The sequence below is a fragment of the Camelus bactrianus genome, chromosome 13, assembly GCF_048773025.1.
Source record: "Camelus bactrianus isolate YW-2024 breed Bactrian camel chromosome 13, ASM4877302v1, whole genome shotgun sequence".
Taxonomy (NCBI): domain Eukaryota; kingdom Metazoa; phylum Chordata; class Mammalia; order Artiodactyla; family Camelidae; genus Camelus; species Camelus bactrianus.
In genome coordinates this window covers 51350027-51377692 of record NC_133551.1, presented here as the reverse complement: position 1 = coordinate 51377692, position 27666 = coordinate 51350027, and the positions used below count along the sequence as shown (strand labels likewise).

The 27666-nt window shown below is 44.9% G+C and overlaps 1 protein-coding gene across 1 annotated transcript; it reads right to left on the bottom strand.

Annotated features, from left to right (window-relative positions):
• Positions 1-6: 6 nt before the first annotated feature.
• LOC105072774 (peptidyl-prolyl cis-trans isomerase E) lies at positions 7-27650 on the bottom strand. Its single transcript, XM_074376782.1, has 6 exons — positions 26488-27650; positions 16232-25909; positions 13827-13950; positions 7643-7828; positions 2207-2349; positions 7-1229 (listed from the first exon to the last, which is right to left on the bottom strand). The coding sequence occupies exons 3-6, from the start codon at positions 13861-13863 to the stop codon at positions 1002-1004; spliced, it is 594 nt and encodes a 197-aa protein (XP_074232883.1). The 5' UTR covers positions 13864-13950; positions 16232-25909; positions 26488-27650; the 3' UTR covers positions 7-1001.
• Positions 27651-27666: the final 16 nt, after the last annotated feature.

The window sequence follows — 27666 nt, the reverse complement described above, 5'->3', positions numbered from 1 at the left end:
TCCAAATACACATAATCCCACCACATAGAAATAACCATTATTAATCCTTCTAGTCTTTTTGCCTTGGCAAATGACATACATATCTGTCTTTATATATAATACATGGGTATTTTACAAAGTTAGGATCATACGCTGTGCACTGCTTGGGGACCTGATTTATTCAGTCTATGATATATTTTGAATGTTTCGGTTATTAAATGTTCTTTGGAAACATAATTTGCATTAGCATTCCATCCCCTGACTTCTGCCTCAGTTTTGTCACTTACAAGCCAGGGCTCACTATTCCTTCCCTGGAGGGCGGGTGGGGGGCTCTCTGACCCTGTGTCCCTGCAGCACTGCCCAGCGTCAGGAAGACAGGTAGCCAGGGGCACAGCCACCAGGTTGGCCATTGGCCCAGAATCCCAGGACCAGACACCTCACCGAGGCGCAGGTCACCACCTGTATAAGGGTCATGGGTAATCACCATGGGCTCATTTCTGGGGAAGCCCTTGCACAGGACAGGGTGAGCAGTCACCACCTGATGATTCCCCCGACTAGGCTCTGGCCAGTCCGCTGGTCCCGCCTTCCCAGGGCAATCCAGGAAGCGCAATAAGTGACAAGATTCACCCCACCTTGTTTCACAGGGTTTTCCTGACCAGTCCTCCCTCCTGGGCCTCAGGCCAGCCTGCTCCCCTCCCCAGTCATCCCTAGGGCCAGCATGCTTCATAACACACATCCTCTTGTCTCTTGGACATCACACCCCAGTGGCCTCACTGCTGCCCGTTCCGACACAACATACCACCAGTGACAGGGACACCGATGTTGAGTAGGGAGGGTCCCTGCTGGGAAAACTGCAGGTAGTCGGGCCCAGCCATGGGAGCAGGCCCCAGCCAACCGAAGAGGAAGAAGCCCTACCTGAAGGCCAAGAGCCAGGCTGGCATCCATCCCTCCGTAGGAACTGGCCTGGGGTCACTGGGCCGGGTCAGCAGGCTGTCCCCACTCCCTCCAGATGCAACCTGATCTCAACCCAAAAGGAGAACATGGCCTGAGAGAACCAGCCCAGCCCGGGAGTTTCTGAATGTCGAGACTTGATCCAAGTACCAGTCAGTCACTGGCAGGCGGCAGGGGAGCAGGTGGCAGTCCCAGAGGAGATTTCTGGTGACCAAGTGACTGATGGGGCTCAGCCTCAGCATGAGAGCTGCTGTGAGGCGGCCTGGCCGACCAAACACTGGTGTGGGATGAGAGGCGACCTAGAGCAGGTGATAAACAGGGCATCAGAGTTCAGTTTCCAGGTGGGACTGGGGACAGGGTAGGAACCAATTCTGCTTTCTTATGTCTCCCAGCACCAAGCACAGGGTCTGGCAAAAGAAGGGCCCTGGGCCCTCTGCCGTGATACAGTTCTGACTAGGGGTTCAGTGCATGAACGATGAGTGAGTGGGTCTCCGAGACTGATGACGGGTGCCCACTAGACTCAAGACTAGCAGGTGTTGAGGGCGGGAGGGGAGCCTGGCTAACCCACCTCGCCTGCCTGGTAGCAGGTGAGAGAGAAGACCCTGCAGTGGTCTGGCAAGGACTGGCCCTCAGGGACAGCCCGGAGGGGAGGGAAGCGGCCCAGGTGGCACTATGGTCTCTGGCAGCAGGACAGCCCAGTCACAGCTGCAACCTCCGGAAGCGCCTGGACCTGGCTGGCAGGCAGCAGTGCAGGAACTGGGGTTCATTTTACCAGGAGAAACGTCCAGGAGCCACACTGGTGGGCGCAGGAGGGGCCCTGGCAGCAAAGGCCGTGCACAGTCATCTGTGGTGGGGAGGGCAGCACCCGGGCCCACGGCCACACCTGGGGAAGAGGCAGAGCAAGGCCAGGCCGCGCCTGCAGAGGAGCTGCCCCACACTGACCCTGAGGAAGGGCCAGGACACAAAGCCCTGCTTGCTGCAAACAGGACCCCTCGGGTGCCAGTTCCCCGGGGCTGACAGCCTGACCTCTCACACGTACTCCCCACAGTCGGAGATAACCACCTTCTGCTTGGGCTTCCAGTCCTTGCTGCCCTGGGCCTTCGTGGGCGGAACAGAAGAGGAGGGATCAGGGGAGAGAGGATGACAGTAAAGGGCAGCTCAGGGATACCCGGTCCCCCTGCCCATGCCCATCCAGAGCGGCAGCAGCCAAGGCCACAGAGCCCCCGCTCCTGCTCTCCCACACAGCTGTGCACCCAGGGCCGGGGCGGCCACCCACCTCAATCTGAAGCAAGACGTCCAGGCCTTCTGTCACCTCCCCAAACACCACGTGCTTGCCGTCCAGCCAATCTGTCTTGCCACACGTCAGGAAGAATAGGGAGCTGTTGGTGTCTGGGCCAGAGTTGGCCATGGAGAGCAGGCCTGGGGAAGAGAACAACCAGGTCGGCTCCTGGCCCTCAGACGACATCTGTGCAGACTGTTGTCAGCCTTTCAGTCAGGCAGGCTCAGACTCTGGGACATAAAGAATTTTGTCTTCCACTCAGTTGATAGTCAATGAAATGCTGAGCAGGGTTGTTTCAATCATTTTATACTGGTTTGTCTTTTCATTCTTTCATTCAACAAATATTTCTGTTCCTAGCCATGGTGGAGCCCACAGTCTAGTGGATGAGTTACTCACAAGTTAACTGTGGATTCATCTCAGGAATGCAAGGTGGGTTTAATATCCCAAAACCAATGTAATACCATATCAATAGAATAAAGGAAAAAATGCACATTATCATCTCAATAGATGCAGGAAAAAATCCAACACCTTTTCAAGATAAAAACATCCAACAAACTAGGAATAAGAGGGAACTTCGTCAGTCTGATCAATATCTGTATCTACAAAAAAAAAAAAAAGGTAAAACACTAGATGTTTCCTCCCTAAAATCAGGAATAAGACAAAGATGTTTGCCTTTGCCACTTGTATTCAACATTATTCTAGAGATTCCAGCCACAGCAACTAGCTTCCTCACACCAAAAAAAGAGAAGGCATACAATGGGGAAGGAAAATGTAAAGCTATCTCTATTTGCATATGACATAATCTTAGAAAACCCTAAGGAATACACTAGAAAATTATTAGAACTAATAAATACATTCACTAGGGCTGCAGGACACAAGATTTCTATATGAAATTAATCATATTTCTATATACTAGCAATGAATAACCTGCAAATGAAATCAAGAAAACAAGTTCATTTACAATAGTATCAAAAAAGAATAAAATACTTAGGTATAAATTCAAAAGAAGTATAAAACATATACCCTGATAACTATAAAACATACTGAAAGAGATTTTAAAAGATCTAAACAAATGGAAAGACATCCTATGTTCATGGATTGGAAGACTTAACATTGTTAAGATGGCAACACTTCCCAAATTGATCTACAGATTCAATGTAATCTCTATCTAAATCCCAGCTGGCTTTTTCGTAGAAATTGAAAGCTTATCTCAAATTCACATGTAAATGCTAGAGCTCCAGAAGAGCCAAAATAACCTTGAATGCAAAGTGGTGTGACCACTTTGGAAAACAGTCTGGCAGTTCTTCAAAATGGTTATCATGCTCAGGCAATCCCAATTCTAGGCAGATACTCAAGAGAAATAAAAACATACATCCATACAAAAACTTATATATCAATGTTCATAGCAGCATCATAATAGCCAAAAAGGAGAAACAGCCCAAATGTCTATCAACTTATGAATAAACAAGTAAATTGTGGCATATACATATAATGGAATATTAATTGGCAATAAAAAGAATGAAATATTGACGCATGCTACATTGTACATGAACTTTTTAAAAATATTATGCTAAGTGAAAGAAGCCAATCACAATAGCCTATATACTGTATTTTATATATATATACCCTCCCCCTTATTTATCTTAAATGTTCAGAATAGGCAAAATCCATAAAGACAGAAAGCAGATTAGTGTTTGCCTGGGGCTGAGGGACAAGGGGATAGAAAGTGACTGCCAAAGGGTGTGGAGTTTCTTTTGGGGGCAATAAAAACATTCTAAAATTGTATGTGGTGATGACTACATAACATTGTGAATACATTAAAAACCATTGAAACATACACTTTAAATGGGTGAACTGAATGGTATGTGAATTCTACCTCAATGAAACTGTTATTTTAACAAATGGAGAATTATGCTCTGAAATAGTGAGTGAAACCTAGTGGCACAGACATTTGCTCAGCAAATGAGAGCACCAGAGGCCGTTCCCCCCCCCCCCACACACACACACTCTCTCTCTCTAGTGACAGTATCATGGAAGCCTTTCTGGAGGAAGTGACATCTGAGTTTAGTCTGAAAGGCCCAGTCTGGCAGGGGCGGAGGGGGCTAGCACGAGGAGCTGCAGCTTGTCTGCGGCAGCGAGAAACCCCTCCCCTCATGGCTGGGCCTGTGCTCCCTTCACACGGGGACTGTGGCCCACCCCTCTTTCAGGCCGGAGTTGATCAGGGTGCTGACACATAATGGATCAGCCCTGTGAACAACTGTTCTAAATATTTAAATATTCAAATGTTTATTACATGTCAGACACTGTTCCAGAATACAATGCTGAACAGGCAAGAATAAGTCCTGCCCTCGTGAGGCTGACATTCTCAGAAGGGAGACAGAAAATAAGTAAGTAAAAGAGTAAATTTATAATATGTTTTCAGATAGTATATGAAGAAACATGGAACTAATTAAAAAGAAGAGGGAGATGGTAGGAAAGCCCATTTTAGAGAGTCAGGTCAGGGCAGACCTCCTGGACAAGGTGACCTGTACGTGACACCTAAAGGAAGTGAGCGGTGAATAAAGCCTGTGGGTGCTGGAGGAAGAGCCGGCAGCTGCCTGCCACAGCCCTGCGGGGAGTGAGCTCTGGGTGCCCGAAGAACAGCAGACGGCAGTGGGGCTCAGGGCGGGCGGCGCAGTCCTTGAGGTTGGAAGGGTGCCAGGACCCAGGTCAGCCGGCCTGCAGGACCGGATCCTACATGAGGTGTGGCCATGGGAGGGATGTCAGCAGGATTGCTCCATCTCACAGAGATTAGACTGTGAGATGGAAAGAGGCAAGAGTGGAAAGAGGGAGCCGAGCTTTGAGGAGGTTGTTTGTGGAGGAGGAAGGTGAGGAGTGGCTGGCCCAGGAGGTGAAGACAGATGGATGTGCCATCCAGGTGACAGAGGAGAGGAGTCAAGGACGAGTCCTAAGTTTCTGACCAAGCTGCCAGGTGGGTGGTGGGGTCACTGACAGAAACAGGGCAGATGGGAAGGAAAGGTTTGGGCACGTGTTTGGGCACAAAAGGTCTGAGACACCGATGGGAAGTCCAAGGGCAGAGATAGGGGAGAACAGCATGGAGATTTACATGTGGGCCAGATAGCTTTAGCAGACATGACTGAAAGCCCTGGGATGGGATGGGACTGTACAGAGCAGTGGTTCTCAGCAGGGTAATACTGCCCCCTCGAGGCTATTTGGAAACTTCACTACGGGAGCAGGGAACAGAGGAATAGTAGTAAGGGAGCAGAGAATCCAGGTGTCCCAGGTGGGCCACGTCCCTCCTAATGAAGAGTTATCCTAAATCCTCTTAGACTTTCAAATGCCCGGACAACATTCATGCTGATGACAAAAATCTGTTTATAATGATCTAACTCCATTTTACATGTAAATCCAGAAATTTATTGTTTGCACCAAATTTTCCAGAAATGGACCTACCATATAAAATGAGGGAATATTCTATTTCTTTTTGGTTGGAATCTTACCATGAGATTTCAGTGTTTCAGAAAATCACATTACTGTGACTCTGGCGACATGATACACCAGTGTCAGACAGTCTACACAGCTAACCTGCTCCAGGCAGAAGTGTGTGTGTTTAAATATACTAAGCATCTGAATACTGAAATGCATATTATTTTATTCTAAATTACTTTCCTTTATAATTATGGTATAATACTATTTTTTTAAAAATTGTATGTTAGAAGGCTGTATTGGAAGTGACTTTCATTTCAGCATATGATAAAGTATCAGTTCTAAGAGGTGGGCACTAGGCTAATGGGTTAAGAACCATTAAGTAAAGCGTGAGTATAGGTGGAGAAGAAAACCAGGGTTGTTGAGCTTTGAGTCCTTCCAATAACTTGGAGGTGGGGAGGAGGAGACAGGAAAGGAGACAGCGGAGGAGCAGCCAATAGGTGCAAAGAAAACGGAAGAGGGAGGTGTCCTGCCAGCAAGTGAAAAAAGGGGTTCAGAAAGGGCGCGATTCATAGTATCAAAGGCCACTGAGAGGTGGAAAGGCTGAGGTTTGGCTGCTGGTAAGAGGGAGGCTGCTGGCATCTTTAACAAGAGCAAGGTGGGGTGGGGAAGAAAGGCTCACTGGAGGGGCTGAAGAAAGAAACGGAGGCCATGATCTACACAACTCCTAAGGAATGAACCTCAAACGGGACCAGTGCGTTGGGGTGGTAGCTGGAGGGGGAACACAGGCTCAAGGGGGAGGTGTTCTCTTTTTTAAAGGTTGTCAGAGTTGCAGCATGTTGTACACTGTTGGGAGTGAGAGTTGGCGGGAAGGGAGGTGCTGGGGGGCAGGTGGAGGATTCAGAAGGGGGGTGGGATGGGCCTCAGCTGGGAACAGAGAGGGAGAACAAAGCAGTTCTGATTGTACTATTGCTCAGTGAAATAAGAAGCAAGAGCGCCAGCTGAGATGAAGAGGGGATGGGGGCGAGGCTGGAGGTCTGAGGAGGGAGGAAAAGGACAGCTTCCTTCGCAGACAGTGGAAGGGGATCAACCAGCGACCCGGGAGGACGGCTGGGCTGCGCTCAAGGCGCCCCCAGGACCTGGCTCCTCAACGGGAGGGCTCGGGTAGCACGCGTGTGCTTTCCTCCGGCGGACAGAGCTCTGTGCCAGGCCAGTAGGACAGAGTGGGAGAAAGGCCCTGGGGCTGGAGGGCGAGAGTGAGGGCAGCTCAGCTGGTGATCCCTGGACATGAGGAGGCAAACGGCAGTGTGGACGCGGGGTGGGGTGGCTGGACCGTGACTGTGGGAGCATATGATGCGTTTCAAGGTCAAACACCTCAGAAAGGACATTACTGTGACAACAATGAAGTCTGAATATGCACTGTACATGGCAGTATTTTATCAGTGTGAATTTTCTGATTTTGGTAACTATATTATGGTAATTCTAAAAATGCCCTTGTTCTTAGGAAATAACACACTTAAGTATTTAGTGGTGAAAGTACATAAAGTTTCCAACTTACTTTCAAATAGCTTCCCCAAAATACACATCATCTATAAATACAAACAGAAAGAGACTAGAATATGTGGGGAATGATAGTCACCAGTAAACAACTGGTGAATGTGGGTAAAATGCATATAAAGGTTTATTATGGAGGATCCTTGTTCTAGTCCGTAAGCTTGAAATTACACAAAATAAAAAATTACAAAAACAATAACAACATGTCACCGTAGTGGCAGGACCAGGCTCTATGCCTCTTCCTCCTAAAAGGAGGCAAGTGTGAACTTGAATAAGCCAAAATAAAAGCCAAAACCCTTTAGAAGCCAGGCTCTAGCCAGGCTGGACACTGCTCACTGGGTGGGTCTCCACCGGACCCCCACCCCTCAGCCAGAACCACAGCCCGTCACTGCCCTGCGCAGCCATCTTGCCCCAGCCCGGCCTGCTCGTCCTCACCAGCTGAGCAGGTCCCACCTGGTCCTGTGTGTTTGAGGATAAAGTTCTCATCATCAAACTTCTTCCCGTAGATGGACTTGCCCCCGGTGCCGTTGTGGTTGGTGAAGTCACCGCCCTGGCACATGAACTGGGGGATGATGCGGTGGAAGCTGCTCCCCTTGAAGCCAAAGCCCTTCTCGTGGGTGCACAGGCAGCGGAAATTCTCTGGGGTCCAGAAAGGAAAAGGTGCTCGGGTTAAAAAATATGAAATGAAACTGGATAGTTAAACCTCCAGCTCTCAGACTCTAAAAAAGTCCATATTACCTGAATTAAATGTTTACTAGGGGTATGGCATACAGACAGACTGAAGAGATCAGGAGAACACAACAGACAGTCCAGAGACAGACCAAGGCACATACGGAAATTTACTGTTTCATTCAGTATTTAGTATTTCATTGGCACCTTAAAATCGTTAGGGCAAAGATGGACATTTTCCAAAACAGTGCTGGGACATGAACAAACATTTGAAAAAAGTTGAAGCTGGATTCACAAACTCATTGCAAGAATAAACTCTAAATGGATCAGTTATCTAAATGTACAGAGAAGAAAAACTGCAAGTACTAGAGGACAACATAGGTTGAATTCTTCTATAACCTGGGTGTATGGAAAGATTTTCCAGCCATTACTCAAAATCCCAGTGCCATTAAAAAAAAAACAACTCAACAACATAAAAATAAACGACGTTTTGCATGGCAAAAAAACACCATAAGCAAAGTAAAAGCAACAACAAACTGGGAAAAATATTCATTTGCAACATATATCACAGAATATCTAATACACTCAAATATGAAAAACTCTTAAAAACTGGAAGGAAAAAAGATTGAACCTAATAGAAAAGGTGGCAAAAGACATATAACAAAAAACTTCTCCTAAAAAATGATTTTTAAAAGTCATTAAATGTTTATTTATTTATTTATTTTTAATGTAGGTCCTGGGGATTGAACCCAGAACCTTGTGCATGCTAGGCATGCACTCTACCACTGAGCTATACCCTCCTCCTAAGTGTTTAAAAAATATATTCTTCATGAATCATAATAAGAAAAATGTAAATTAAAACTACTTTGAAACTCCATTTCTTACACATCAGACTGGCAAAAATTCAAAAGTTTGAAAACACAGTCTGAGAGTGAAGCCAGGGACACAGGTATTCCCACACATTACTGGAGGGAATGCAGAATGATATTTCTTTGGAGGAGAATCTGGCAGTATCTAACAAAGCTTCCTGTGCATTTACCCTTTGACCCAGCAATCCTATTTCTAGGAATTGACCTAAAGATATACCTCCAACAATACGAAATCCATATGCACACGGTAGCATTATTTGTAATCGCAACATAATACCCACAACCCTAAGAGTTACAATAATATAATAATGCCCACACTTAAGAGTCTTTCTGAATAAACTATGGTACATCCACCCTGTGAAGTATTATAAACAACAGGAAAGCTCTATGAACTGATATGGAGTGATTTCCAGGATACGTTGTTTAGTAAAAAAAAAAAAGCAAAGTGCAAAAGAGAAGACAAACTAATTACCTCCCCCATCAAAAAAACAAAAACAAACAAAAGAGAAGATGTGCTTGATCTTGTGAAAGAATGAAAGAAATAAACTGGAAATATTCCTGTATCTTTTCATTTTTGCAAAAGGAAACAAAAGGAGGCTTACCCAGGGATTCTGGGCTAACCCAGGGCTTACCCAGGAACTAATGCCATTGGTTATTCACAGGAGGTGGGCGGAATAAGGGGCAGAGGGAGTGGGGAGGGAGTGACACAACTCCATGTGCACCTCTTGGTATGGTTCTGACTTCTGAAGCATGTCAGTGTTTATTCAAAAAAATAAAACTAAATCAGCAAGGCTGAGGGGAAAGCCCTAAAACTGAATACAAATAGAAGTAAATGAGAATTTAAGTTAAATGGATAAATTAACCATACAGAAGGAAAAAACGGAATCTAAGAATTTTTGAACACAATATTTAGACTCTACAAACTAAAGAAAAACAACCGCAAAGAAATTGTTTGTTGATAGTGGTAAGACTGTAGCAATTTTGAAACTACTTTATACTATAGGCTGAGCAAATAAGTGAACATACTTATGTTATTGGGAGCCAAGGCTCTTACTGTGGGAGAAAGGAGATATAAATATGCAGTAATAGACTGAAATTAGAGTATCAGTATGAACTCATGATTTAAAAATAAACACACAGACACACACACACTTCCTACTGCCGAAAGAGCCTGGAAACAGTGACATCCCAGAAGCAGCGCACATACCCAGGATCCAGATCTTGAATTCTAATTATTATTTCCTACTAAAAGGAACAGGAGCTTCTTGGAGAAATGGCTGATTCCAGGGTCAGAGCAGAGAGAGTACAAGATAAGCCTGCATCTTGTTATTGTACCAGAAAGTAAGGAAACGCTCAAGAAATGATGGCGAGTGTCAAACAGATATAGGAGCAGGCTTGACAGGGCTCCAGTGGCCAAACTTAGGACAATATGAGCAACTGACAAGTGAATGACTGTAAGAGAGTAGAACATACTGAATAAAAAGACTCACAAGTCCACACTAACACAGGAGCCATCATCTTGGCGGGATGCTTGACCCTGGTCTTTAGGAAGTAGAACACAGAACAAACGAATAAAGGTGAGGGAAGAAGAGAAAGCTCCTACTTATAGCAGAATGCTAACTAAAAGAAATGTAGAAATGCTAATTTTTTTAATGTAGAAGGAACAATAGAAAATTGCCATCACAGTAATAACTGATTCAGTTTAGAATCGAGAAAAGCATACTAAGGGGGAGGGTATAGCTCAGTGGTAGTGTCTGCCTAGCATACACAAGGTCCTGGGCTTAATTCCCGTTACCTCCATTAAAAATAAAAAAATTAATAGATAAATTAACAAACCTAATCCCCCCCCCCAAAAGCATACTAAAAACTACTGGGTGAAAAGTCTTAAAGTGTCTCCCCAAAAGTCACTTATCAATTACACACGGAATAAAGGTAACTTGTGAGTCAGAAAAACTGGTAGACAAAACCTTACCCAAGTAACCCTCACCAATAATGGAAAAACCACCACCAGTGACATGGAGACAGACACGCCACTTCTGGAGTACTCCGAAGAACGCCAAAAATAGCCTGAATCTAATCATGAGGAAACAGACAAACTCAAATGAGGAACACTCTACAAAACAACTGGCCTGGAGTCTTTAAAAATGACAATGTCATAAAAGACAAAGGCAGTTCCAGACTGAAGGAGACTAAACTGACGTGACAAACACAACGCATGATTCTGGATTAGGGGGAGAAAGGCTGCTGTGAAGGACAGTATTAGGGTATCAGAAACGACACCCTGTGAGAATAGCCCTAAACCAGTGATCATTATAGAGTGCCAAGTCCCTGGGGGTCCAGGAGCCAAGTGGTGGAAGCTGGAGTGGCCCTGCTTCCCATCACCCCTGCTTCCCGTCCCTGCAGCTCAAGGCTCTGTGGGTCTAGAGGGCCTGGCGCCCAGAGAGCACACCTTCGCAGTGGAGACAACTACAATCCTTTAAGCTATGCTGCTGCGTGACCCCTCAGGCTCCTTGTGCCAGGAGACAGCAGGTAAGAAAAGGAGCCATCATCTTGGCGGAATGCTTGACCCTGGTCTTTAGGAAGTAGGTTTGCTGTTACACAGTAGGGCTGGTCAGAATATGTTTGGCACCTGGGGGACCCACTGGGGCCTCTCTTGTCCTTCCCTGCCCAATTTTGATGGGCAGCCATAGCCTGGGAAGGACACAGTGACCAGGAGCTCAAATCCCCTTCGATAAAGGTCTAGGTCACCTCATCAGGTAAGCTACGAAGACAAGCAGAGAAGCCAGCTGAGGTGAGAGTGGGAGGAATGTGGAATGTAGCAGAGGAGGGAGATGACAAATATCATTTGTGGTCCTGGGACCAACAGCAGCAGTGGGAGTATAGTGGCTGCTGTTGGTCCCAGAGTCCTGGAGAAGCCATTCCCAGGTGAAGTGAATTTATTACATGAAGCAAGCAGCTCTGAGTGGCACAAGGGGTGGACCGCAGTAAATGCGATCTAAGCCTGCCGATCCTCTCCAAGATCAAGACCCTCACCCTCTCACCTCCCAGGAGTGTTGGATGCTACCAGCCCCAGGATGAGTCCCACCCAGGAAATGCCCTTGGCCAAAGACAGCTGCCTCACTACTCCTGGGAATCAGCCAGAATTCATGACTGGTCCATGTGAGGGTACAAAGGCCTGGCCCCCTGGCCTCAATTCAGAACCGGATATTCTGAAGGGATATCCAAGCTCCAAAACTCTCCCTAGGATCAGCTGAAGTTTCTGTGTGACTGCAAGGCCATTCTGTACTTGCTTTGCCCAATCGCTCCCCTCACTCCCTTGCAGGAGTTGTTCCTGAAGTCGCTTCCCAATAAACTTCCAGCATCCAATTCTCCATGAGTCTGTTCCCCAGAAAAAACAGACCTAAAACAGCGAGAACTAAGAAAACTCAAGTAGCATGAAAATATTTTTCAGAGATAACAACACTAAAAGTCAAAACAGTCACCTAAAAGAAAAGAATGTTGCCTCTGGCAGGGCAGAAAAATTATGATGATGGGGGAACAGAAGAATGTTATGTTTATTACAAAACATAGAACAATTTTCTTCAAACTATGTGCAATTATGACTTTGCTAAGTATTTTTTTTTTAAGCTAGATTGAGGGAGAGGGTGTAGCTCAGTGGTAGAGCACATGCTCAGCATGCACGAGGTCCTGGGTTCAATCCACAGTACCTCCATTAAAAATAAATAAATAAACCCAATTACCCCCCCAAAAAATTTTTTTTGAAAAGGAAACTAAATGAAGTTTCCTTTATTTAAAAGCCAGATTGAAATCCAAAAAAAGGATTATCAGTAAAAATGGTCATTATGAATATTTAAGAAAACAGGTAACACACAGCAGCTGTCAATAGTAGTTACCCCTGGGAGACGGGCTGGAGACAGCAAGGAGGGAGAATGTTAGCTTTTAGTTTATAACCTGAAAAATAGTAACTTTCCAGTGGAGAAACCTGGCATAGAGCTCTTTAACCAAGTAATCACAGTTAACATCACAAATACTGGAACTGACCTCAGGTACTTCCTCATACGATGCACTAACAAGGAATCAACGTTCTTCTGCGGTACTCCTGCCAAAGCACATAATCTAAATCTAATCATGCGGAAGTGCCAGGCAAAGACAGACTGAGAAACCATCTTAAAAACAAGTGGTCTTGGGGGTTGGGTATAGAGCTCATGCTTAGTGTGCACCAGGTCCTGGGTTCAATCCCCAGCACCTCCTCCAAATATAAATAAGCGAATAAACCTAATTTCCTCCCTCTCATAAAACAAACAACAACAACAAAAACAAGTGGTCTGTCCTCTTCAAAGGTGTCAAGACAGAGGAAGACAATAAAAAACTGAGAAACTGTTACAAATAAAAGATGACTAAGGTGACTCACCCACTAAATGCAATGCGTGAATCCTTGTAAGGGAGGGAAATCTGTTAAAATTACTATAAAGGATGTTATTGGGGTAAGTGATGAAATGTGAATATGGCCTGAAGATTAGTTAGTAGTGCTGTACTCACATTAAATTTCCTTATTTTGGTAACTGTATTGTGACTATGTAAGGGAATATTCCTGTTCTTAGGAAATTCATACTGAAGAACTTAGGAGTCAAGGGGCACGATGTATGTCTTCAACTTCTTCTCAGTTAGTACGGGGGTTAAAAAAAAATGTGTAGTATATAAAGAAAGTGATAAACCATAGGGGCAAAAAAGTAAATTAATGAATCGATAAAGGACATATGAGAGAGCTCCTTGTACTACTCTGGTAGAATTCTTAATCTATATATCTGTAAATTTGAAAATATATCAAAACAAAATTATCCAAAAAAAATACAATAAAATCAAATGAGATAGTAATTAAAACAATTTATGAACTTTCAACTGCTTACTCTTTCTAATGGTTCTAAGCCTTTATAGTTTCAAAAATGCCTGCTCTGCCTCATTTGTTACTAGATCCTGGGATCCAAGATGCCTCAAATGGACTCAGGCAGAAACAGTCGAGGGCCCAGGATTCCAGACAGCTTCTTCTCCACCTTGCTTGGCCACCAGCTTCCCGACTGACCTGACGGAGTCCTGCTCACCTGCTGTCATGGGAACAACGTCTGAACGCAGGAGCATCTGGGTGCGGCCGGCTGGCTTGTTCCCGATCTTGATGTCCACGTACACCTGAGGGTTTGATCGGACCTATTCGGCAGGGGGCTCTCCCTAGACGCAGGAGAAATGGCCAGGTTATAGAGAACTCCCTGACTCCCCGAGGAGAAGAGCGAGTCTTCTTCCGAGTCCACACCCAGAACCCCACTGCAGTGAGCAGGCTGAACAAGGCTCTGACAGGGGAGGCGTTGGGCCCTGATGGGCTGCAGAAGGCGGAGGCCACGGCCACGGCTCCCAGCTGGACATCTAGGGACAGGAGACCTCAGCACCATCTAGCGGGAGCCCCAGCCCACGGGCACGTTACTCATCACTCCCTTGGCCACGCCACCTTCACCCTCCCCGCAGTCACAGAACGGCACTTTTCTGGACCACAACACACAACTCTCAACATCTTCAAACCCCACCTCAAGCCCTCCCACCTTAGTCCAGTTAAATGGACCCATCTCTGTAGCACCATCCCCTCTGTGCTCAGCCCTGCACAGCCACAGGCTGGCTGCGATGGAAGCAGGGACGGCCTAAGTGCTCAGAAGACAATGGAGGAGGTTGGGGCATTGCTTTGTGCTCCAGATGGATGAGACTGTTTAGACAATAAATAAAACACTCAATACAAACCCTCCCATTTGTTTGACAGAGGAAAACTGTTGTCTCGGTCTGACCCCTTTGTAATGTGGATTAGGTCAACAGACAGGTATGGAGCTATCAGGCCAACTCCTGGGCTATTAAATAAATAGACAGGGCTCTGCCCTTAAAGAACTGGCTACCCAGTAAGGGGGGAGCAGCCACAACTGGGAGAGGACACAGATCCTAGAGCCACACAGCCTTGGTTCAAACCTCAGCCCCACCACTTCTGAGTTGTATAACATCCAAAAGTTATTTGACCTCACCGTGCCCCAGTTTTACCACGTAGAATTGGGCATAATAATAGTATTTACCTAAAGGATTTCCAATAGGAGTAAATATTTGTAAAGTAATTAGTGCCTGGCATAGAACAAGCAATATTTAAAATTTGTTAAATAAGTAATGTCCAAACAATGTAGTAAATGCTAGGGTGGGGGTCTCATGGAAGCCCAGAAGCCATGCAAGCCCAGAAGGGACCCCTCTCACTCAAGGAAACGATTCAGAAAAGTGTCATGAAGAAAGTGGCAACTGAGCTCAGCTATGAAAGGAGAGTAGGAGTTAGCCAGATAAAATCAGTTGGAAAGGGCATCTTAGGCAAAGGAACTGCTTATGCAAAAACACAAGAGATCTGTAGGTAACTACAGACTCTTGTTTCCTAGAATATAAAATGGAGCTACAACGTGGCGAGACGAGCAGCGTTAGAATACGGAGAGTCCTTCTATGTGTCTGATGAAGCCTAGTCTCAATCCTACAGATGAACGGGTCCTTAAAATGCTTGCGGAGGGCAATCATTATCAGATCCGTGCTTTAGAAGGCTCCTCCTGGCAGCTCCGATCAGGAGGAAGCAGGCAGTTAGGAAACTACCCTCATTATTCACAGGAGTGATGACAGAGGCTGAACCAAGACAACGTGGCAGGAAGAAACAGGAGAGGAAAGATCCAGGAAGACTTAAAAGATAAAACGAGCAGAATATGACAATGCATGAGGTGTGAAGCCTAATAAACTGAGGTTTCCGGGTTAGGTGACTAAAAGGCAGCAAAATTAGCTAAGATGGGGCACACAAGAAGACCAGAGTGAAAGGAAAGTGGAAATCCACTTGGATACGCTTTGTTTACTTTTGGTGACTGTGAGACAGTCAGGCAGAAATATGTGAAACTGGGAGAGAGGTCAGCGCTAGGACTAGAGATAAAATAACCAGAACACTGAGTGGCTGCAGTAACTTCAGACAATGGACAAAAGTGGCTAAAATGCACAGTGTGGAGAGAGGAGGTGAGGGCCAAGGAAGGAACTCAGAGAAACACCACTATACAAAGGATGGACAGAGGAGGAGGAGGAGCCCCTGAATTGTCCTGAGGAGCAAGGCTCAGGATGGTGTATTGAGAAGCAGAAGGACGTGCCGAGGCGAGGAGAGCCCTGGACCTGACTACAGACTGGGAGAAGGGCCTCCCTAGAATCAGGGCCAGAATAGGAAGACAGTGAGCCAGGTGTCAAAGTCGTCAGTGAGGGAAAGGGAAGGATCAGGGGGAGGACGGGTGCCGGTGATGTCCTTTCTATCTCAGACACCCACCTTGTTCAATAGCCATCACAAACGGATACCCCAGAGCCCCACAAGAACAAGACCCAAAGGCTCTCCATTCAATTCACCCACCACTACCCACATCAGGAGTGTCCTGGGTGGGGAGCGCCAGCCTCTCTGGAAGGCAGACTGTAATCTCACCTCCTAGGTTTTCACTTTGGGAGGCTCTGACCCTTCCTCCCCTTTATTCTCTTCAAGAGTCTTCCCAGAAAATGTCTTCAATCAGTCATCATTTGACCAAACTGAAAGAAAAGAATCAAATGTTAAGAAATTCAAGCTATCAGTCAATTGCTCATTAGCTATGTCCAGTTCTTTGCTGCTTTGGTCAGCACTACGGGGACATACGACATGGACACACAGGCCACAGAGAAGTTACCTCTTAGGAGCTCCCCAGGGCAAGGAAAGCTGTCACTGGAAGTGCCAGGCCTTTAAGTTCAGCAATTAGAGCAGAGGTGGGTGAGAATAAGGAGAAAGGACAAAAGGAACGTTCCAGCCCTTGTCAAGGCTGGAAGGACACGGTCTATGTCTACTTCCCAAAGCAAAGACTTTCACAGGGACAAGGCTAGCTTTGCTGAGAACCTCACTCTTTATTTCCATGGAGTGCTGCATTCTCTTCTCTACAATACACCACTCTACTCAGGGACATACTGCCACCTCAGCAGGAAGTCAGACAGGGAGAAAAATGCAACAGGGCCCAACGTTGAGGACATGATGGGGAATCTATGGTTGCCCCCACATACCTGGTCTGGACGAGGTATCTTCCTTAATTCTCATTGGTTTGGCCAAAGCGACATGAATTGTCCCCCTCAAAGAGTTCAGGTTCATTCTGAAAAGACTGCAGTACCACTCAGCTGCTTAAACCTTGTTAGGCTGAAAGAAGACCTGACGGCCTTCCATTTACTTCTGAGAATCTGAGACTCGCTCATGATTAATTCTAAGTTGGGAGCCTGCAACTCCCAATGGCAAGTTAAGCACAAAGCTCACCACAGAAGGCCCCCGAGCCACCACACACTTCCTTTCCTTTAGCACCAGCAACAGGAAGGTCTGTGCTGGCATGATCTTTGGATTTGAGTTCAGGACTCTGAAATTAAAAGGGTAAATGCAGTTACCAAGTACCTGAGTCCACCTTAAAAAGAGGGGATCACTACTGAACTGGAGAAAAATGGTATTGATGGCGGGGAAGGATACAGCTCAAGTGGTAGATTGCATCCTTAGCATACACAGGGTCTTGGGTTCAATCCCCAGCACCTCCTCTAAAAATAAAACAAGTAAGTAAAACCTAATAGCCTCCCCCCTCAAAAAATAAAAATAAAAATAAATAGTACTGGTGGCTTTTGAGGGGCTGTTTGATGAAAGAATAGAGAACATGGAATGATATACAGGAATATTTCATTTTCTAAGAATAACTGATACTAGGAAAAGGTAAGTAGACAGATTTTTTTTTTAAGTTTGTTTTGGGTCCTTTTAGTTTTCATAGTTTCATGAAAACTAAAAAAATAAAAAAGAAAGAAAAGAAAAAATGATTCCTTAATTCAGTAAGATTTAGGTTACAATTACAGCTATGTTCTTGTTCTTAGAAACAAAGATGAATAAAGTACTAATTTTTTATTTAACTTTTTTTATTGCGTTATAGTCATTTTACAACGTTGTAATAAAGTACTAATTTTATTTCCAGTGATTAAGAAAAAACTGAATGATAACATGAAAATAACATTCTTATTTCACATTCAGTCATGAAGACTGATCATAAAGATTTTTTAAAAGGGCAAAAACATTTAAGGGTTTTGTGGTAGGCACACTAATGGCGCTCCAAAGATGCCCACCTACTCCCCAGAACCTATGAATATGTTACATTACGTGGCAGGAAAGAATTAAGGTTGCGAGTCAGCTGACCTCAAAAGAAGCATATTATCCTGGATTATTCAGATGGGCTCAATGTAATCACAAGAATCCTCTACATGTGAAGAGGGAGACAGAAGAGTTTTCAGAGTGATGCAGTGTGAAAACAACTCAGCTTGCCATTGGCGGCTTGAAGATGGAAGGAATGTGGTCAATCGCTAGTAGCCAGGAAAGGCAAAGAAACAGATCCTCCCCCAGAGCCTCCAGAAGGAACACAGCCCTGCCAAAATCTTCATTTTAGCTCAATGAGACCCACTTTGGACTTTTAACCTCCAGAACTGTAAGATGATACAATAGTTTAAAAAAAAGAAAAAGAAAAAAAAGACCCTATGAACTCATCTACGAAACAGAAACAGACTCGCAGACGTAGTAAACAATCTTATGGTTACCAGGGAGAGGGGGTGGGAAGAGATAAATTGGGGAGTTTGAGATTTACAAATGCTACCCACTATATATAAAAATAGATTTTCAAAAAAGTTTCTTCTGTATAGCACAGGAAACTATGTTCAATATCTCGTAATAACCTTTAATGAAAAAGAATATGAAAATGAATATATGAAAAAAATACAATACAATAGTGTTGTTTTTAACCCACTACTGTGTAATTCAGCAACAGAAATTCAAATCATTTTCTTCTGAAGCATCCAACCTGTCATAACCCTTGTGGTTCTCTCTTCCTCAGCTGTTAACTGGTTTAACTTTATGAGAGCATCACTTTTCAATGGCACAAAAGAGCGTCACTTTGTTTTAGCCTCACTGAATTTGTTGATTGATTGTACTGGGGATTGAACCCAGAACCTCCTGTATGCTAAGCATGCACTTCAAAAGAGCCTCACTTTTTTGACTAGAGCCACTTACAGCAGTTTTCCACAGTCCTTTCCATACACTTTATAAAACCTTGCGCCTTATGCAAGGTTCACCATTTTACATTGCAATCAATTTATACTCTATCTGTAGTATATTGCCCTAGTCTAGAGGTTGGCAAACTTTCTGTAAAGGGCTGGATAATAAATATTTTAGGTGTTGTGGGCCACATACAGTTTCTGCTGCATGTCCCCCCCACCCACACCCGCCAACAACCCTTTAAAAATGTAAAAACCATTTAGCCCACAGGCTGCAGAATAAATTTCACCCATAGACTGCAGTTTGCTGACCCTTGATGTATATACAAAAATATCAGGGTAAGATTAGCCAATAAAGATGGTTGATATTTATGCAAGTATTAAATGGGGAGGATTTCTGAATAAGAATTAATTTTGTATGTAGGCAGTTCCTAGTGAGTACTTTCAAATAATGGCAACTTTTGCTTCCTCGATAACTCTGAAACTGTGGGAAGTGGAAACAGAGTATGCACATGAGGGTCCCAAGTATAATGAAGCAGCTCCAAATAACAGCTTTAGTAAAAAGCATACCATGTTGTTGACAGCTGCTGCAGCATCCTGCCAAAAGAATACAAGGAAAAAGTTGATGCCTGCAGTTCAATTCTTGTAGTTAGCACTCAGGTAAAAACTCAGTAGCACAAGCCCTGGGAAAAAAGACGCGAGTTCCCTTCCTACTGCCTAGACTGTGTGCATCTAGACAGAGCATGGACTGACTGCTTGTTAGGGCTGGTGGTGTAAAGATGCGTGCTCGGGCTATGGAGACAGAACACACGCGGGAAGCAGGAACTGACAACGCCAGGCCCAAAGGCTCGGGGCTCTGCAAGACCTTCTTTTACATTCTGACTGCATGAGGGGAAATCTGACCTAGGCCTAGTGGGCCTTCCTTCAACCAGAACTTTCATGGCAACTGTCACCACCAAGCCACTCTAGGGGATTGAATAGTGTCCCCTCAAACCTCAGAATGTCACCCTATTTAGAAATATAGTCTTTACAGATGTAATTACTTAAGATGAGGTCACACTGAATTAGGGTGGGCCCTAAATCCAATGACTAGTGTCCTTAAAAAAAGAGAGGACACGAGAAGATACATGTAGTGGAGAAGGCCACGTGAAGACTGGGGCAGAGACTGGAGTGACGCAGTTACAAGTCAAAACAACCCAAGGATTGCTGGGAAGAGTCAAGGAAGGATTCTTCTAGAGCCTTCAGAGCGGCTCTGCCAATAACGTGATTTCAGACTTCTAGGCCCCAAGCTACGAGAATAAATTTCTGGGTTTTGTTTTGTTTTGTTTTTTGACACCTTTATTATGGTATGATTCCTGTGCAGCAAACATATTCCAGATGTACAATTTGATGAATTTTGATAGATGTATACACCCATGAAACCACCACCACAATCAAGATAGCTAACATTTCCATCACTCCCCAAGAGGTGCAAATTTCAAATTCCCAATTTATCCCTTCCCACCGCCTGTACCCACTAGTAACCATCAGTTTATTCTCTTTGTCTGTGAGTCTGTTTCTGTAATTTCTGTTTTTTAAGCCACAAAGTTTGTAGTAATCTGTATGGCAGCCCCAGGAAACTACTACACCCACTCAAATGGAGCGGCACCTTTTGTAACCAATGACAACAGCAACGTTAGTCAAAAACCAAGCAGGGAAAATTTTTTACCTCTGACAACTCAGATTCAACAAAAGTAAATCCTTGGTGCTTTTCTACAGCAGCAGAAATGGGTAGTTAACATGTGGGCAATAGGAAGAAACAGGCCATATCCAGATGCCATTTAAAAAGCAAAAATATTATATGGAATTCCTAAAAATCTGCTTATGTCCTGGTAAAATATTATCAGCCATAATCCAAATTATTAAAATGTTGTATGCTGCAGTAGTAGCCCAGTTTCTTGTCAACTGCACTGTAATCAGGTTTTTAACTGTGCCTCCTGAAGTCTTTTGTCATTCACAGACAGCTATGGTTTTACTCTGATGCCTTTGCAAAAGTGTTTCATCTTCAAGAAGATTTATAGAAAGGCAGATTACAGTACTGAACTGGGTAAGAAGTTAAAAAAAAAAACAATGAAAAACCTGATGTTTTCAAAAAAAGTTAACAAAAGGATTGGTTACTGAGTAAACTGGTTAATATAGTTATAATTTTTAAGGTTTTGGTCAGGAATATCACTTTTTTTTTTTTTTTTTTGGTGGGGGAGGTAATTAGGTTTATTCATTTTTATATTTTATTATTATTTTTAAGAGGTGCTGGGGATTAAACCCAGGACCTCATGCATGCTAAGCACGCAGTCTACCACTGAGCTACCCCACCTTCTTCTACTGGTTTGGATCTGTGTTTACCAGATATAGGAAAGCTCTTCCCCTCAAGTTACTCATGACTTACAGCAATTTGGTAAATTATACCTCTGCGGGTAAAACTGAAATATTTTTCTTTTCTCTCTGCCTGGTCCCTCCAGAAATTAGAGACTCTTGGTTCCAAGCAGCCTTATCAGGTGAATGCGAAAGACTGTCTCCTGTCATGTGGAGGAATCTTGCTATTTGGGGAACCTCTACAAGAGAGGAATTAGCTGAGGCAGAATCTGATGGCAGGCCTTTGGCATGGCTCTCCTAGCCTTGAGAAGCCTTTGAGGAATTTAGTCTGAGACTCTTCCTGAGGAATTACACCGGAGTCAGTTTGAAGGAGCCTATGTGGTCCACTGACCAGACTTATTTTGTAAATAAATTAGTCTTGATTTGGCTGCGTTTGGTGGAGATGAAGATAATTTTAGAGAGAAAAAGATCAATTTCAATAGATATTAAATTCCAGTTCTGTTAACTGAAGTCTGTGTTTATGAAAGTTACTGTATTAGCCACACTTTTGCCCTGATGTTGAGGAGGAAACGGAACTATCTAATGGAGTTGTCACCGAGTACAGCTACTCAGGATATACAACAAAGACTGCCTGCTTTAAGCCTGCTGCTAAAAGCCCATGTACAATGCTTGTGTAACAGCTCAGTATGAGTGATAAAATGTATAGCCTACAAAATGCTTCTCCATTAACATACTTCAGAGCCTGTTCACCATATCTAAATAGTTTTCCCCCAACACGGAAATTAGGCAGATGTAAAGGGGTCCCAGCACCAGGGACATGATCTGAACTGAGGGCAGGCAGCTGAAATACCCCAGCATCAAAGGACAGGTATTTTGATCATCAATGCTTTCTACTGAAGTATTTGCAATCAAAAGGGGAAATGACGGGAAAATCTACATAGATAGATTTCTGGCTTTTGCATGGTTTGACTTAAACTTTACTGACCAAAGCAGCCTGTTTTATAGCCTTTCGAACATGCACTGTACATCTGCTTTGGGCACAGAGGATAGGAATGCATTTGAAAGTCAAAACAGAGTAGCTGTGGTTAGACACCCAAGGTAAAACTAGGCGGCCATCGTGGATTTGGTTTCAGACAAGTTCCTGTATTGCTGAAAACTTGAGTTTTCTGAGCTATGTCAGAATTGGGACACCACCAGCCATTCTCAAAGCAGTGTCTGCTGGCAGCTGGTAGCTGCAACCTTATATTTTCAAGGTCTATTAAATGTTTAGACAATGAAATTGCTTTAGATCAGACTGAGACAGGAGGGAAGGGGTGGGGGTAGGACACAGCCATTAAAAGAATGACATGGCAATTAGCACGAAGATGGCAGAAAAGTCAATTCTCAATAGACCCTGAGGCCCAAGACAGCAGAAGATTTGACCTCCAGTGGATCTTGAGACATGATAGACATTGTAATGTACTTGCACTGTGAATGACACACCCACAAGAGCCATGACAGTTCTGAAGCTAACTATGAAATGTCAAAGAGTGGGCATTGGCCCAATTCCTGGGAATCCCTGCCCCTTCCCCAAAGCAGCTGGAATAATCCTCTCACTTGTTAGCATATAAAAACTAGCAATACCATGCATCATGCATCACCTCTCTCTCTTGCCTTTCAAGAGGCCCGCACTCTGTCTATGGAGTATCTACCTTCACTTTAATCACCACCACCCCTTCCCCTGCGTGTACATCTCTCTAAATAAATCTTTTACTCAACTACGGCTCACTCTTGAATTCTTTCCTGCAGGAAGCCAAGGACCCTCAGTTGGCAGGGCATATCCCAGGGACTCAACAGAGACCTGGACATGGCCATCCTCTCATGCACTACCCCCACACTTTTTCCTCTATCAAGACATTAGAAGGAAAAATAAATAAATAAAAGGGAGACATAAGTGCATGGCCAATAGCTCCTGTTATGTACATGTTAACCACATCAGAAGTTAAGATTTACTTAGTCTTAAGACAAATGGGTACTCTGGGTACAAGCCTCCCCAAAGTGCCAGGTCCAGACTGTGTTTCAACTTATTCTCTTGAATTCCTCAGGGAATGAGGTCCATTTTGTCTATTTTGTTTATCACTCCTCTTATTTCTAATTGGGTCTGCAGCACCAAAATGGTGGACCAAGGGATTGAGATCTTAATCATACTAGACTTGGATCCAGGACTGGGATCCAGGACTTGAAATTCAGGAATATTTCTAATTTGGTGTCCCTTCCCCCATTTGAGGCAAGATCATGCCCCATTGCATTAGGAAGCAGCCAGAGTGATCATCACCCCATTTCCTGAAAGATTTGGGAAAGTGAAAGAAAGGGGGAGTATTAACACCTCTCTATCCAAAATGTTATTCCTTTTCTTGTCCAATATCTATTCTTAAGATTGAGGAGTATCAAAGAAAAGGGGGTACTAAAATGGAGCAGGACCCTGTGCGGTCCTCCCTGGTACAAATCCTTTCATGTCCAGTGTCTCTAGTTTGTAGGAAATAGGCTTCATAGCCTCCTTGACCTTCCCTGAGGTCCAAAGGGCAGATTCAAACAGTTGCTAATCAGGGAAGGGAGGGAATGTGAAAACAAGGGAAGAATAGTCAGGAAACAAGAGTGCAGCCCTGGGGCAGGGTCCTGGTTCCTCCTCAAGGAACACACATAACAATATCTTTGCGTTCTTCTGCAGGAACTAAGACCCCCAGCCAGGTGGAAGACAGCAACTTCCGGCTGAACACAAGGTTCCTGGAGCACCACCCTGTTACCTCACCACCAACCAATCAGAAGAAAGTCACACACCATGCAGCCCTCACTCCAAATTCTGCCTATAAAAACTTCCCCCAAAACCATCAGGGAGTTCAGGTTTTTCAAGCATAAGCCACCTGTCCTCCTTGCTTGGCCCTGCAATAAACTTTTGTCCACCCCACCCCAATCTAATTTTTAGATTTTTTTATTTACTCAGCAATGCTTCCAGAAATATTAGTCATTTTGTTTTAAACCAACATAGCTAAATAGTGAACTAAGTTTTTAAACTTTGTAGTATCCAATTCTACCATTACAGAATTGAAGCCTGAAGTTACTTTACAAGCATTTTGATAACCTTTGTTTACAAGATTTATAGAAAGTAGAAAAAGTTGTTCATTTGTCAGTTATTCATTCCAACAGAGCATCAACTGCATCCAGAGCATTGACTTCACTACTGAGTTAGGTGACTATTAAAGAAGGGACCACAGTGCTTGTCCTCAGGAAAGAGCTACCTTAGCTGGTGGAGAGCAAAAACAACAGGAGTCACTAATTTACAGAACTCAGGAGTGAAATAGCCAAAAAGCCAATTTTACCTTTTCATTTAAGCATTGAATAAACGAAGGCTCAGAGAGTTTAAGTGTCACACAAAGTTAGTGGCAGAGCTGGGTCTAAAACTCCTATCTTAGAAAATAACTGCCAAGGATCAAATGGAAATGTGCATGTGACACAAACGTGACGGGAAACTCACATAGGTGAGCTGAAGCCAAGGCACCTTGAGGTTGAGCTTCCCTGCTGTCCTCTGCTACTTAAAAGCACAGCTGTCAAGAAGGGAGGTCTGGTCAATGGATCTGGTGGGGTACAGCTACCTAGCAGGTGGTGTGAAACAACGCCCAGACCCTTTAAGATTTTTCTGTCTATCTTCCTACTGGCTCTTACTACACAATTTATATATTAAATGATCAGAAATCAAAGCTGCCCAAATGGTTCCAACATAGAGAAAGCCTTTCCTCAGATCCAATAAATTGTTGATCTCTGTAAATTTCAACCCACAGTCACACTGAGACAGGAGGGAAGGGGGCAGGGCACAACCATTAAAAGAATGACAGCAATTAGCACCAAGATAGTGGAAAATTCATCTCCCAGTAGACCTCAAGCTTCAATCTATGCCCACTGAAATACAGCAGCATGCTAAATGGCACTCCCACAGTTGCCATGACAGTTTCAAGGCTGACCATTAAAGGTCAAAAAGTGGGTGATGGCCCAGTTCCTAGGGATCCCAGCCCCTTCCCCAAAGTAGTTGGGAGTAACCCTCCCACTCATTAGCATATGAAGTTACCAAGCCCATAAAAACTAACAACCCCCACACCTTGCCGCCAATCTTTTTCCTGGCTGACCCATGCTCTGAAGCCACTGCTCTCCCTTCTGAGTAAGATGGCCCGCAATCCGCCTATGGAATGTGTATCGCCTAGGCCTTTCTCTTGCCTTTTGAGATGGCCTGCACTGTGTCTATGGAGTGTGTACCCCTCTGCGTAAATCTTTTACTCAACTATGGTTTGCTCTTGAATCCTCTCCTGTGTGAAGCCAAGGACCCTCACTTAGTGGGGCACATTGCAGGGACTCACCTGGGACCTGGGACACGGCCATCCTCTCACACCTCCCATTTTTCCTCTATCAACACAACCATCCTGGCCTTGTCCTCATAACATTCCTCTTCCATCACCAAGATCAGTCATGCTGACCCAGAGTGATATCTTCCTGAACTTCAATACATACCAACCATACACAGAATGTACATGACTTAAAAGCTTTTCCAAGTTCTTTCCTGGCATGAGGCATCTGAACATGAGACGCTGAGGAGACTCACCTGTTTCATAATCCAGTGGAATGTGAGTATCTGTGATGTCTCCAAAAGGAATAAAAGCAACACGAAGGACTCTGTCGTCCACCTCCTCTGCCAGCCAACCTGCAAAGACATCAAGTGCCTTCTGAATCAATGTCCTCCACACTCTTGGTGCAGCTGCTGCAACGCCCTGTCAGCAAGAAAGCCACAGGGAGGGGAAGGAGGGGTCCCTATGGGATTTTGGGTATACAAAATGACTTGTGAGGTACACTCCTCCCCCATCCCTCTTCAGACCTCACATCTAGCCCCTGCTTATTTTGACAGCTTCCTAAATGAGCTGACTGCTTCCAGACTCTCTCTCCTCTGTATAGCCACTAGGACTCCGGAAAGGGAAAATCTGATTGTATCACTGCCCTGCTAAGTATTCTCCAAGACTTAACCAATGACCACAGGATGGAGTCTCAGCATGGCATGTAAGACCTTCATAACCTGAGCCCTGCCCAACTCTTCAGCCCCCTTTCTTCTTGTTCCCCCAGTGCAAACTACTTGCCCCCAGTTGCTAGACTACTTCACCCCCTGGGCTTTTGCCCTTTCTGCTATTCATTCAAGCAACAGCCTTGCTCCCATCTTAGCTACCTGCTTAACTCCTGGTCTTTCAAACCTAGCTCTGGCCCCTGTACCTCCTGTAAGTCTTCCCTCACCTCTCTGGATGGAGTGGTCATTTCCCAAACAAAACCTGTCTCGGTCACATCGTAGCGCACGCCAATCTGCACAGTGAGGCTGGTTCCATAATTCCTGTTATTCTGGGAGCTCCTTCACCTAAGGGGTCAGAGCTGCAGTTTAGCCAATGAATGGACATGACAGTTTGGGATGCAGTCTAAGGTCACAGTAACAGATCTCACTACCTCTCGAGGTCCATATCCTGGGCAGCGCTAGGTCCAGGAAAGCCGTTGTATCATTGGCACTGTTCACAAGCTGAGGGGGTAAAGCACGAGAGACCCAGCCCGGATAGCCGCATGCCGCCTGGGGACTCAGGTCTGCACCCAGTCCACGCTGCCCTCAAACTGTCTCAGTCAAGCCCTGCCTGTGAAGACCCCTGCCTTGCCTGCATGCCAGCTCACCCAGGTTGAGCACCCTCTTGGTGGCAGCCATCTTGTTTCCCGGCTCTTCCTGGAAGTGGTACCCAGGCCCCATCCGTGCCCCTTTTCCCAGGAGCTGAGGCTCCTGCATGCCCAGGACCCATAGAGCTAGGTTTGGAGGGGCAGTTTGATTAATGGAAAAGACAAACACACTCACATTAACTGCAGACCTCAGGAAACGGGATCCTACCTTAGACTGGAACTTTAGATCAGTTATTTAAGGTGAGACCAAACCTTAAGGAAAAGGGGTAGCCTGCCAAGAGGCTGAACCAGGAAGGAACAACCCAGGGAAGGGGACCACCTGGGGAAGATCCTAAGATTGCCAAGCTTCAAGGAAGGGCAAAGTGTTACTGGAGGACAGGGAGGGCAAATAGAGTTGCTGACCTTGGCTAGGTTACAGCTGACGACTTCAGCCACTCACACCTATCTCTAGAGCCTTTTCCCACTGCTTGTGGGAATCTCAGTTGCAGAATCTGGGCAAGTGGACCTGTGTGCAGGATAAACTGATAGGAGGAGAGGGGACTGGCAAACCTGAAATAACATAGTCCAAGAAAGGAGGGCCAGGTTCTGCGTATCTCACTATATGTCCTTGGAACACACGCCAACCACACCCTGCACCCAGTGCCAGACCCAAGGTCTGCTCTGATTGTACTAGACTTCCGTTCCCAATATGAACGTCCTCCCATAATAGAATGCAACGGGACAGTTCTGCACATCTTGCTAACCCAAAATAATCTGCTT

What these genes read in the sequence shown, in the direction of transcription:
- LOC105072774 (XM_074376782.1), bottom strand. Translation starts at nt 13,863, where the DNA reads ATGCTCCTGCGTTCAGACGTTGTTCCCATGACAGCAG. An exon ending in CCTCAAACACACAGGACCAG is followed by an intron (nt 2,350 to 7,642) that starts GTGGGACCTGCT and finishes TCTCTTCCCCAG; the next exon opens with GCCTGCTCTCCATGGCCAAC. An exon ending in ACGTCTTGCTTCAGATTGAG is followed by an intron (nt 1,230 to 2,206) that starts GTGGGTGGCCGC and finishes CACCTGCTCTAG; the next exon opens with GTCGCCTCTCATCCCACACC.